A 13,329-nucleotide genomic window follows, 5' to 3' on the forward strand; every position below is an offset into this window, starting at 1 on the left:
CCATGTTTCCGTGAAAATCATGATGTTACAGTCCATAATCCATTTGTGTGTGATGATCCGCAGCCGCAGCTCAAACATTTTGATCGCCAGAGACCGAACATTGGAGAGGAAAATGATGGGTAGAGATAGCCTGTGAGGAGTTAGCTTTAGTTTAGCCCTTAGCCCTCCTCTCTTCCCCCGCCTTTGTTTACGATTTCGACGCCGCCTGCGAGCCCTTCCGGTCGGCGGAGCCGGGTTGGTTGCCTCGGTGGTTTTAGCGATCTCCAGAATGAGTTGGAGAGAACCGATAAAGTTATCAGAATAACAGGATCAGATGTCCAAAAGATCCTGTCCGCTGTAAAAAGTGATCGCAAGGCTGTTTTGAGTGAACAGAGTTGAACAAATAGGCAGATAACTACTGATTTACAAAGTCTGGAGAGACGCATAAACAAGCTAATATACACAGATTTACAGTCAAATACGTTCAAAAACACTGACGATGTAGTTTTCCCAAAAAGTCGCAGGTAATAACGTGAGGCAACGGTAACTAAAAAACGTGTTATAGTCTATCAATGTGGACAGTAGTCCGTGTTAGCTTCAGGTTAGCTTCTTATTGGTGGGAACGCCATGTTACTTACCTGGCCTGGCTTCGGTTGCCATGGTAGCGTGCACGGGCACGGAGGGCTGGGAGGAGCTGTGGAGGAGGAACCGAAGTGCAGCGGAGAGGGAGAGGGAGGGACCAGGAGTCGTTGGATTTTGAATTCTGAGACTATGTCCACACTTCTCTCAATCGTACCGACAGCAGCTTTAAAGGGGCAGTAAACGATTATGGAGAAAGGTTGTTTCTCTCTTTGTTGTTGATGTTGTGATTTTACTGCTCTGACTGGACCGCGATCTTGCGTTAGGGAGACCACTTCGCCAACCACTAGGCCAAAACCACGGAGTTGCAGTGCCTCCCGTCCCCTAATGTATCGACGAGTGATGTTAACAAACTGGTATTTATTTAGTTTTCGATTTACAGAGCCAGGGCTGAGCCGAAAACCCAGATTTTTTCGGCACACACAGAAGCAATGCTAGCGGACTGTGAGGAAATATTTGCTGATTTTTTCAAAACATGTAACGCTTTAGAATCGCTTACTGCCCCTTTATATCTGCAGGTGAAGGGGAAGTTGGTGGCAAGAAGTCATGGCTTCCCTTGTTGAGCTTCTAGCTGCTGACAAATGTGGCATGCAAAGTACATTCAGCGCTGTTGGCTACTGTTAACACCAGTCGATATCCATGACAATTCCCACCACAGCTTTGTTTTTTTTAACCAGAAACATGTAAATATACAAGATTTAATAGCTCTGCAAAATCCATTTCCTGAGGACTTAGGACCAAGGTTTGTTTAAACCATGTATGTGTAACTGTGATCAAAGATTCAATAGTACTTTAAAAGTCCTTTTAGCTGTGCAGGCTCTATATTTGTATTTTATTTTCAGTCAGTTAGAGTTCTGATGGCTTGAGGCCACAGAGCAGGTATGTTGGTTCAGTCAGCACTGAAGTTGTGCTTACTTTAGTTCCCTAAACTCTATTATGTCTTAGTGTACTATAGAAGGTTGTCAGGGACTATACATTTCATTACGTGACATTAAAGCAGCTCTACTTGATCTTCACGTACTATCGATCGATGACATGGGTGTCACTCAATGAACCATCATAATATGTTAGCGTTGTGTTTACAGCTTGTTGCAACAAGCACACAAATGGTAAGGAAATAGATGAGCTTTAAATATATAGTCAATTAGAGTATGGGCCCTTTGCAGAAAAAAAAATGGTGACCGTTTAAATCTTCTTCCCTCAAAATGTAAGTCCCACCCTTTTAAAAATATCTGTTGATGAGGCGCTCGATAATCTCTGCCCCCTCTAATAGGGAAACATAAAGAAACTAACTTGATAATATCTCAAATTACTAAACTTGTTTTACGACCTGAAAGGTTCCTACTAATCGTCGTAAGACATCTATATAGGCTACTACAGACTTTGTGTGATCTTCATATTTAACAAATTGATATCACATTTTTGGATGAGGAGGTCAAACCCAGATGTGACCAACTGAGGGAGGGTGGAATGTGAATGTGATAACAGATGAAGGAACATGAGAGGTACAGCATGAGAGGTGGTTTGTTGTTCATCATTTTTGCTCTAGGGCCAAATGTTTTGACCTTTCTCGCTCCACCACATGGTGTCCTCCACCCGAGTCTTATGCCAACCCCCAGGCCCCTTCCCCTGCCCTCCTCCTTCCCCCTTCCTCCTCCTGGCAGAGCTGCTCACCCATGACATTCTAATCTACTTGTGGAAAGGGAGGGGTGGTCCAGGGCCTTGCTTGGAGCTCTTCATCTTCCACACTCCTCATATTTCAGCTGCTCTCACTGTCATTACTCTCCTGCGGAGCAAACTGCTGTCCTTGTGGCAGCGCCTGACCTTATCCACTCTTGCTGTTTCTTCCTCCTGTTAGCCCTCACAGGGCCGGCTCTGCAAAATGGACCACATTTACAAAGTTGTGCGATATAAAAAAGATTTAAAGACACACTCAAGATTACCTTAGAGGAAACTGCCCCTCATAAAATCAGCTCAAGTGCTCTTTGTAGAGCACATACATTTTGAAATTATGATCTGGCTTTGGCTTAGGTGGTAGAGTAAGTTCTCCACTAATCACAAGGTTGGCGGTTCAATGACCGGTTCCTCTTGTCCATGTGCCGAAGTGTCCTTGGGTAAGATACTGAGCTCCGAGTTGCTCCTGATGGCAGACATGCACTTAGAATGGCAGCTTGGCCGTTGGTGGGTGATTTGCTGACTCCGCAAATAGTGGTCAGCTGCATCGTTAAATGATCCATGAGATGTGTCTAAAACTTGATTGAAGTCTATATGTAGCGAGTAGAATTGATTGGACATACTTTCGAAAAGGCACACTTAGTATATAAGGTATATAAGCTTCATACTGCTGTGTGGCCAATCCAAATAACCAGGCAAAAGGGCCTCTGTCGGAGAGGTGACCAAGAACTCAACGATGAGTCTGACAGGAGAAGTTTTCTGCAGAGATGGGGGAACCTTTGGGAAGGATGACCCTCTCTGCAGGACATACATTTGTAAATGAGAGATTTTAGTTTTCGCGTTTTGTGAAAAAAGGAATCGGCCCATTCGTGCTTCACTTTGACATTATGGGTTTTTGAGTGTCGACTGCTGGTTAATTCATTTCCAATTAAATCTACAACAAAAGTGTGCAAAAAGTGAAGTCAACATAAATGAGAGTATTTCAATCTGTTATGAATATAAAAACCTTGGGGTGTGATAATCATCTTGCATTCCCCATGCCTCGGTTGATGGGTTTAAAATGGACTGCATTCAACACTTTCGTAATCTTTCGACCACTCAAATCACTTTACATGTACATGTTTCCTCCACACATGCATTCAAACACTGATGATGCGGTGTGTGAATGACAATCAGGAGCGGTTAGGGGTTCAGTGTCACACTCAAGGACACAGCTCTCTGAAGGAGAACCTTTCCAATTACTAGACTCCCACAAGAGCTTCTCCTGCTCCTCAGCCTTGGACAAGGTAACCACCCCACCCACATGCACCTCTCTGAGGCCAACAATTCCTCCAGCAGAAGGTGATGCTCCTGCCAGTTAAGGTTCAAAGGTTCAGTATGAAGGATTTAGTGGCATGTACTGGTGAAGATGCATATTGTATATTCCAGTGGACTATCCCTTGCCTCGTCCTTCCCTTCCAAGTGTGGGAGAACCTACGGTGGCCTTCAGGAAACATAAAATATGTGACAGGCACAGTCTAACCAGTGTTTGGTTTGTCCATTCTGGGCGACTGTAGAAATATGGTGATTCGACATGGTGCTCCCATGGAAAAGGACCCACTCATATGTAAAAGTCTCATTCTAAGGTAAAGACAACGCCTCTGGTGGCTCTTCCGGCAGTATGAATGTGAAAAGCTCCGTGAATTTCCTGTTAAGCGCTTTGAGTGGTCTATATGAATAGAAAAGCACTATATAAATACAGTCCATTTACCATTATACACAGGGTGCGATTTGTCGCAGGATGCGTGGGATTTCCCCTCTGCTGGTCTTCATATCCCCATCTCTGCTAAATAATTTGTATCTCTCAAAGTGATCAATGCTACTTCACCAATAGACCACACAAAATACCTAAAATTGAAATGTTTAAACTATGTAACTGCGTTTTCAGAATGTCACCAAGCATGAATATTTGGAAGGGGGATTTAATTCTTGCATGTTTTGTTTTGTTGTGCATGTGTAACGGTGGCCCAGCCAGTCGAGTGCCTGCAAGTGCAGTGTGTAAACCTCACTCGCGGACACGTTAAGATGTTAGCGGCTAGTGTTAGCGCTTGTGAGTTTTAGCTCCCTTGGTAGAGCGCCCATGCAGAGGTCGGGGGTTCAAAGCCACCCCGTTACACATGATAGACTAATCCCCTCCTCTGCTTTCTTCACAATTAGCACCCTGATTATACACTTTTAAAAATCACCATTATGATTTATGAATACTTTATCTTCACAATAATACTCAAAGAAAATATTAGAGTCTTAATACCAAACTGTGGAGAACTACAGCAATTTTAAAGCCTTGCCGTTTGCTTGAAGATATGTTTACATGTGTTTCCTTTCAGGAGTTTGTGGCTACTTGTTATAAAATATATCGAAATCCAGAAGTTCCAGTCTGGGACACCTCAATACTGCATAACCCGCACATAATGTTCATATAATCAAAGTATAGCCAAGGTAGCTGTGTAGTTAACGGCAACCAATGAAGCTGTTTATTAATGAGGAATAACACCTATTGTCATATGTTAACACTATCACAGCTTTAACAGGTTGAAGTTGTTCTAAAAGCAGTCAACTACAATGAGTCACACAGTGCTAGGAAACACCTTTAAGTGTGTGAGTGAGAAATTATATAAGCAGACAAAATTAATTATTTCTAATACTATTTTTTTTAATTTAATATCACTTACACAACACATCACCTCTCCAACTACGGGCAAGCCAGTGATGCAGAGAGGTTAAGATAAGATGGAAACTGCTGAGATCAATTATTTTTGTATGTATGTCCACAGTGACCCCTAAAATAGCACTCTTCAGGAACACTCGGATCTAATTATACCCAGAAATAAGTTGTGACAGTGGCCTGTCTGAGATTACTCCATGACACAAGAGTAGATCAATGACAACATTAGTTTGTGTAGAAAACTTGGCTGTCTTTTGCCTGACATGAATCTGCAAAGAGCGTTCTCTTTTAAATTTACCTGAAAAAGACTGAAACACGTATGGAGTATTAGCGCATTATGGAAAAACTAAATAAAATGTGACATCATTTGAGATCTAAACATGACATCAACAGACGACTCTTTCTGACTTGAAGGGACTGCTGGATGTTTGTAGTATTCAGTATCAGGATTATCACTAGAGGTCTCTTGAGACTATTGTACTCCTGCCTGCAGGAAGTGTAAAAATCAGAGGGGATTCTGGGTTCTCCCCTTCCCTCTGTGATACAGAGAGAATGCACATGTGTGTGCATTTTCTCTCTCCTCACAGCTGCAGCATCCTGTGTTTAGGTCAACGTTCACTCATTGTTCTTTTTCTTTTCCTCCCTCCTGTTGTGTCCTCAGACTTGCGGCGGATGACAGCAGGTTTCATGGGCATGGCAGTGGCCATCATCCTGTTTGGTTGGATCATCGGTGTGCTCGGCTGCTGCTGGGACCGAGGCCTCATGCAGTATGTGGCCGGTCTCCTCTTCCTCATGGGAGGTGAGTCACACATGCGTGCACACACACACAAACACACACACACACACACACACACACACCGCCATGTTTTTGAAATGTTTGAAGTTATTAACAAGCACAGAATAGGCATCATTTCAAAATGATATAAAAGGTCCCTAACTTTAGTGTTTTGTGCCAGCACTCTTCTCCCTGCTGTTGATCACTCTCTCCATCAGCAGCACCAGGGAAAAGCCTGAGCCCCATGAAAACATACATGAAGTTTTTAACAGCCCTAGCAAGTAGAATTCAGCATAAACTCTAGAATGTGAATGTGAACTAGATTTCACATTCACTTTGCGCGTTCAGGTGACAAGCGTACAATTCTCAGAAGACCTCAACTTGACACCGGCTCTGTACAAGTTACTGTGTGCATGGAGGAGAAACGTTAATTTAGTTTCCATTAATATGGAATAAGGAGTAAAGTAATCATTGCATGCTGCAACTATTAACAATAGACATGAATGTCTCCTTCTTCCCAGTACTTCTGTGCAGCATCTCTGGGAATAGTGGGGGAGGTGCAAGATGTGGTGAACAAGCACATGTTTTGGTTTTGGTCTCTGTACAGACAAAATTTTAGCAAACCTGACAAGACTTCAGAAGCTGGTTGTGACACATTTCCACGCTACATACTAATCCCACCATATGTTTATTTCTTGTGGGCATTTTTAAGGCACATATTAGATGGTTATAGTGCAGGGATGACAGCAAACGAGAGCAACAACAAAGGCCCCTGGCTGGATTCTTCTTCTGTGATGTTACAGTTCATCTGCTACGTCTAAACCTCTAAGCCTCAAGCTACATATGTATTCTGAGCAGCTTTTCAGTATTTTCCTGGAAAAATTAAATAGAGTCAGTGTGCTAATAACTAATAACAAGAGATTTGAGTTGGCTGGTGTGTGTGTATATATATATATATATATATATATATATATATATATATATATATATATATATATTAATGGTGGTGAGACACCTTGAAACAAACAAATAAAAGCATTACAACTTGGAAAATCTGTTTTCATAATACGTCCAATGTGGCACACATTGCAACATTTTGTCTTTGTATAATTGTAGAGCATGTAGATTTCTTGCATTCTGCCTGCAAAAAGCATGGAACTCTAATGATTTATATATTCAATACTGTTTACTATTTATGTTTTATGGAATTGTGATAAGGTCACTGCACCTGACAGTTGTTAACAAAGAAAAACAGAAGTTTAAGCATGTAATTCTCCCTCAAACCACATATCGTAATTTTAAAATGTATGTTTGTGGACTTTTTGAACAAACAAGACATGTTAATTACTGAGCTTTAGAGATACTGATTAGTGTCTTTTTGAGCCAAGCCAGTTATTTACATCTGTCCTTATGGCGTCCTGACTCCAGCTCTATAGTCAACAAAGAGACATGATAAACATGTGCATCTGGGTCAGATTCATTTTGTAAATTGTGATTTAAAATGGACGATAAAGCACGGTACGCACTGGAGCATGGATACAGCAGGATTGACATACAGTACCGTCAAATCGGAGCATGGTTGCAGGTGTAGGTGGGTGTGCAGTGGACAAGCTCCGAGTCAGACCCACCCCCCAGGTCCTACCTATTTATTTGTGTATATATTGTATATATTTTTAAAGTGTGCTGTGTGAAACATGGTGCTGTTTCACCAGAATATCCCAGTTTGGGATAAAAAAAGTAACTATCTATCTATCTATCTATCTATGTCCAATTCCAAAAAAAGCCCAAATATTGTTGGTCAAAATGCTAAACTCGAGGCTTCAAAACATCAGTAAGCAAAAACCAATTGGTGACGTCACGGTGGGTTGACACTTGATCTGACTTATTGTGAGAATGAATGTCATTATATTTACTTGGCCAAATATTTTGAAACTTTTCTTTTGACTGGCTCAAAAAATTAACAGTTGAAACATCATCCAATGCTGATTCATTAACTACATTGTTACAACTACCATAACAACATTGAAACTTGTAAATCACAAAATTATTTTCCTACTGAAAGTTGGGGCTTAAATTTAACTAGGGCTTAAGTTAGAAACTGCAAAGTCCCCGGGCACATTCGAGTCAGCAGTATGGGAACATTAAAAAATAAACAAATGAAATAAAAAGGAGCCAATTCCGCTGTTAATATTGTGTTGATGCTAGTGATTTAGACTGATTAAATTGGAGTTTATGAGTGCGCATATCTAGCCCCTACGTCATGCAAGCGCACACACAGACACGCACAACCCCACGTGTCCCACTTTCTGGCAGTGGACAATCAGTCGTAACTTCACACATACACTGATGTGTTGTGTACCGCACAGTTCCTGCTTGGCAGGACACAACTGCACACTCAATTATGATCAGCCTTGGATTAGTGCTGTGCCCCACAGTTGTATAATGAACAGGCAATTAAAAAGTCAATTACAGTTGCATGGCAATAAAGGCACAAAAACAGGCTGGGTCAGTCTGCAGCAGCCAACTCACAGCAAAGCAGCCCGCAGGGTCACAGCGCTCTTTAAATGAGGCCAGATTTAGAGTCTGCATCACCAACTGCTTATACTAAAAACAGTCCAAAGTAGAAGATTTGTTCAGATGAGATAAGGTGGAGAGAATATGAAACCAATACAGCAAATAATTGATAAAAAAAAAGGAATGTCAGTAGTTTTCTGGTATGTCCTCTTTGTGATTTTCTGAATTTTTGACCTTCGTGCTTTGGAAAAAAAAGGAAAAGATCCGCCAGTAATGAACCTGAGACAAATGTCTCCTATAAAATGGACCAAAATGCAATGTGGACACTGGAGAGAGATGAAGTGTGTGGGATTATATCAGGCAGCCAGGGTTTACGGAGTGAAAGTCCTTGACATTTCATGCAGAGACAGTATCAGGTGATGGTCGAGAGGAGCAGTCCCAACAGTTGATGGACGTTAAAAATTAACAGTTGAATCAAAAATGCTGGGAAAATTCTGTAAATATATTTTGTAAAATAATCTCAATAGGATTATTTTTTACTAACATAATGGGGAGACCAATCTGTCAAATTCTAACAATCTCGTCCAGCAGTCACACCCATTCCACTCGGTGTGTGTGAAGTTGAGAAGATGGGTGAATGTGTGAATTATTCTCTCAAGGTCTTGTTTTTATTCTTTACACAACTACTTCTGTCACTTTTCATGGGAAAAAAACAACTGAGTGAATGTCTTTAAGGACAGTGTGTCAGTGTGGCCATTTGCAACAGCTACAAACAAATTGGCACTTTGGCCACACCCTGGCCTTTTTAGATTAGGAAAAGATGCTGGTCTTGCTGATGGGGAAAAGGTCAATGCTTACACAAAAAAACACATGATGTGGTGTAGCTGTAATTATTTTACCAAAACCACCATCTTTCCCCAACAATTACTTTTAGTCTTTTTAATGGAACAAGTCATGCTTTGCACCTTAATCATTCACCCTGACAAATTATCCGTTGTACACAAATGCCATACTTCTTGGATGGGATTTTTTAAAATGATGACGTTATCCAGACAACTATTATATTCCTACATAACTCAAATAGAAGTGTCACAACAAATTAGTAGGGTAATACATATTTCGCAGGGAACAGGGTTGCGTGTGACCTGGCACAAAGACCATTTAATACTAGATAGTATACATTAGTTGTGACAGAAGTTCGATGTAAAGCATTTCCCTCCTTTAACATCTTGTTCTGTTGTTGCAGGAACCTTCTGCATCATTTCCCTCTGTACCTGTGTTGCTGGCATCAACTTTGAGCTTTCCCGTTACCCACGGTATCTGTACGGCCTGCCTGACGATATTGGCCACGGGTATGGCTGGTCCATGTTCTGCGCCTGGGGAGGCCTTGGCCTCACCCTCATTGCCGGCTTCTTCTGCACTCTGGCGCCCTCTGTCCAGCCGATACCCAGATCGACCTGCCCAAAGTCCCGACAGGAAAATGGCACCGTCTGCTAAAGATGTCAGCCATGCGAAGACCGATTGAACCCACTGATTGACAAGGAAACAGAAAACTGTTCAACGTGTTCATCCATCCACTCATCTACAGTCTCTCCTGGTTCAAAAATTCTTTTTTTATGTGTGTGTTTAAAAATGGGTGTCTTGATGATCTGCTATCTTGAAAATAACAGAAAAAAACTGAAGAACTGAAAAAATATTATCAAGATTTTTTTGAAGTTGTGCTTGTTTTGTTGTTGTGCGATGAAATGGACCATGACCAAAAAAGGTTGTAACAGAAATAGGTGGAGACTCTGAAATTTTCAATGATAAGTGGTTGTAGCAAGAGTGGCTTTAACCTCAAAAGGTGATGAACAACGGAGTTGAACCTGTGGACTGCTTATAACTTATACTTACTGGTCTACTGTGATTGAGGAGAACTGAATGAATCCGCAGTATTGGAGAGAAACAATCAGATCAAAGGACTTGACCAGACATGAAACCATGTAACTTCCTGGGCTGGGATCATGTTTATCGGCCATCTATTCGTCTTCAGTATTCCAGCTTCTGAGGTCCCTCCTGTTACATGGGACATGTGGGAAGCAAGGAGATCAAGGACCTTCAGGACCTCTACTGTTGTACATTATTGTACAGAATATTCAAGAGAAGTAACAACCAGGAAATGTCATGTTGGACCATTTTCATTCTTGTGTAGGTACATTCCATTCCATCTGACGATCCCATAAGCCATTTAGCATTTTATACATGCATTATCTTTTATTCAGTGTTTTTTCCTTTTTACTGGAACCTTCCTGTTTTGAGCAAACTGTTGGCTGAGCATAAGTTCAGAGCAAATGTGTTTTTCGATTTTTTTCCCCCATTCTAGCCATAGAAATATTGTAGATGTGTGAGTATGAAAGTGTGTGGGGAGGGATTATTTTGCAGTCGCTACAGAAAAAAAGTTGTAAAAAAAATCATGACAAACAGCTTTGACAAACAGACAGATGTATAGTGGAGATGCAGTATCCTGTTAAACCCAACTGATTCACTAATTTGTCATCCTTTCTGGAGATTCTCATCAGACAGTCATTTTAAATGGGGGCAGCACGTTCAACTCTGTACTTGCTGCCCTGAGCCACTATGGAAGGATTAGGAAATTGCTTCTGATGAGAAATCTGTGACGCTTCAGTCTTTCGCCGAGCACATTAATATTCTCTCTAATATGTTCAACCTTGGGTTTTGTTACCGTACTGTGGATATTAAAAAGGTGTCACCATACTCAGTCAAAAGAAGTCTAGACTAAAGATGAAAACCTGAGTGTTCTGTATCTGCAGGTTTCATCTTGGCCTCAACCACCCATCACAATTCAGAAATGAAAACATACACTGTGGGCTTGAATATTTCTTTGAATATTAGGCGTGGTGATTATGATGCATCTAATGGGTTGATTAACTCTCATGGGGACCAAATTCAGCAGCTAGATCGACAATTCCATTCTTTCAGAGCTGAGCTTTTAGCTCCAACAAGACAATGCAAAATACTGACACTGAAAGGAAGTAAGATCACAGTCATCGTGATCACCCACTGAAGCAATTTATTGAAAAACCAAAGTTTAGTCAATTTAAAATACTCCATTTAATACAACTTGGGTCTTACTTTTTTAAAACTCCATTTATGATTGGGTGTGGAGAGTCCTGGTTATGTATTTGTGCTTGTTAACATCATATCCGGGTTTAAGAAAGCTCTTTTCCAAATGACCCGAGTTTTTACAGAATGGGATGTGATGCCTGGAATATTCTGATACCAGGATACAGTGGCTTGTAGATATTCTGGTTTGGGTCATGGAGTTTCAACCTTTTTTTGGACCTAGAAACTAGCACACAAGTCAACAGTCTGTACAGCAGGTTTATATTTGCTGTATGTGTTCAGCAACAACTATCTGACACAACCTTTATTCTGAACAGTCAAATGACTTTGTGCCAAGATTCAGTCCAGGGAACAATGCCTCAAAAAGTGGAGAGTATGCTTCATCAGAACTGCTTGTTAGATGGTTGAACTGCTTCTGAACCAACTCACCCAACGCAATTCCAACTTTGGATTGGAGACCGTGACCATCTGAGACCATTTTTAAAATGTTCCAAATCCTAAACATCCAACACTTACACAGTCAAATTCATGCAGTCGCTCATGTAAAAAGCAAAGCCTGGTTTATACCTCTGCATAGGATCAAGGCAGAGCTTACGTTGTAGCCTACGCAAGTGGCCTTTGCCATTGTGAGCATTTGTACTTGTGTGCTTGTCTATGTGTTACTCTGGAATTACCTCAATATAACGCTAGTTGAAGGGGTTTTTCTATTCCACTTTGTGTGTACTTAAAACAGTGGTGACTAAAGTTGAAGATCAGACGGTCGCGTTGGAGTTCGAGCTCATAAATGTTGAACAACTACCAGGTGGATGAAGCGGTCTGCATCGCTGTAATGTGTAGGTACATATCTAGGGAGTAGGGTAGGCAGTTATACCATTTCACAGCACTGATTCAACCCATTAACATAACTTGTTGCCTAGAAATTAATCTAATCTTCAAGTGTGGGAAAGTGTGGGCGTTTAGAAGAGCTGTGAACATTCTGATTTCCATACTGGTATGGTCGTGTTTGAACCCGTTCTTTTATAGCTTTTTCTAACAATAATCGAGCCTTACAATTAGATAACAAATAAATATTGAGTAAGTAAGCGCTTATTATTCATGAAGATAGATATCTGTAGATATTCTTTGTTCTCGTCAGGTGACATCTTCGTAAGCCAACAGTGCTTGGACTAGCACTTGGTTTGGATAATGCACTTTTAAATCCTGGATTGTTTTCGACTTGTCTGATCATCTGACTTCATTTTCCTTGAGTCGTTGGAATATGTTGCATCAGGGTCACCATGTTCCCAGATCTCAGAAATTCACTTACTTAACAGAATTTCGTAGCATTATGGCTAAAATGACAAAAGTAAGACCCAAGGTTGTAATAAAACTGAATTAACCTTTAATGACAGTAAGTACTGTACCAGCACTACAGGCTGCTTCCATTAAACACCCCGTAGTGCCCTTGATGGGTTACATACATCACATTACATACATATAAATCAAAATCTCGCCCTACTGTGTTGATTCGCTGTAGAAATTGCTGAATGCAAACAATGCACAAATATTTCAGAGGCAGGATAAAGGTGGAATGGTGTGGCTGTAAATTAATCCAGTAATGTTGTAGACCGAAAAATAAAGTAGTTTTGTCTCCAAATTGATTTTACAATGGCAGAGTCTGTTCTTTGTGGGGTCTGATGGAAACTCTATGGGGTCAAGAAAAAGGGTGGAAAGAATAGAGCAGAGTGTTTCACATGTCAGCATAATGTGATTTAACGCCTTTAGCGCCGCTTTCTTCGGGTAGCGACTGCATCTTCAAAGGGTTCAATGAAGACCATTTACCCTTCTGTACCTAGACTCTTACAACTAGAGAACAGGGTAACGAGGTATGACAAAGTCAGTGGTTTTAATAATAATGTAATTATAATGTATCAGGGGACAT

The 13,329-nt window shown here is 41.0% G+C and overlaps 1 protein-coding gene across 1 annotated transcript in view; it reads left to right on the forward strand.

Moving 5' to 3' along the window:
- The window catches only part of tmem178b (transmembrane protein 178B), a 117,161-nt gene extending 104,113 nt beyond the window's left edge, over positions 1-13,048 (forward strand). The window contains exons 4-5 of the mRNA XM_035620296.2: positions 5,658-5,795; positions 9,532-13,048. Coding sequence (XP_035476189.1) covers positions 5,658-5,795; positions 9,532-9,782 — 389 coding nt within the window. The 3' untranslated portion in view covers positions 9,783-13,048. The remainder of the gene's footprint in view (positions 1-5,657; positions 5,796-9,531) is intronic.
- The last annotated feature ends 281 nt before the right edge of the window (positions 13,049-13,329 follow it).

The sequence above is a fragment of the Scophthalmus maximus genome, chromosome 12 (assembly GCF_022379125.1).
Source record: "Scophthalmus maximus strain ysfricsl-2021 chromosome 12, ASM2237912v1, whole genome shotgun sequence".
In the NCBI taxonomy this organism is placed as follows: Eukaryota; Metazoa; Chordata; class Actinopteri; order Pleuronectiformes; family Scophthalmidae; genus Scophthalmus; species Scophthalmus maximus.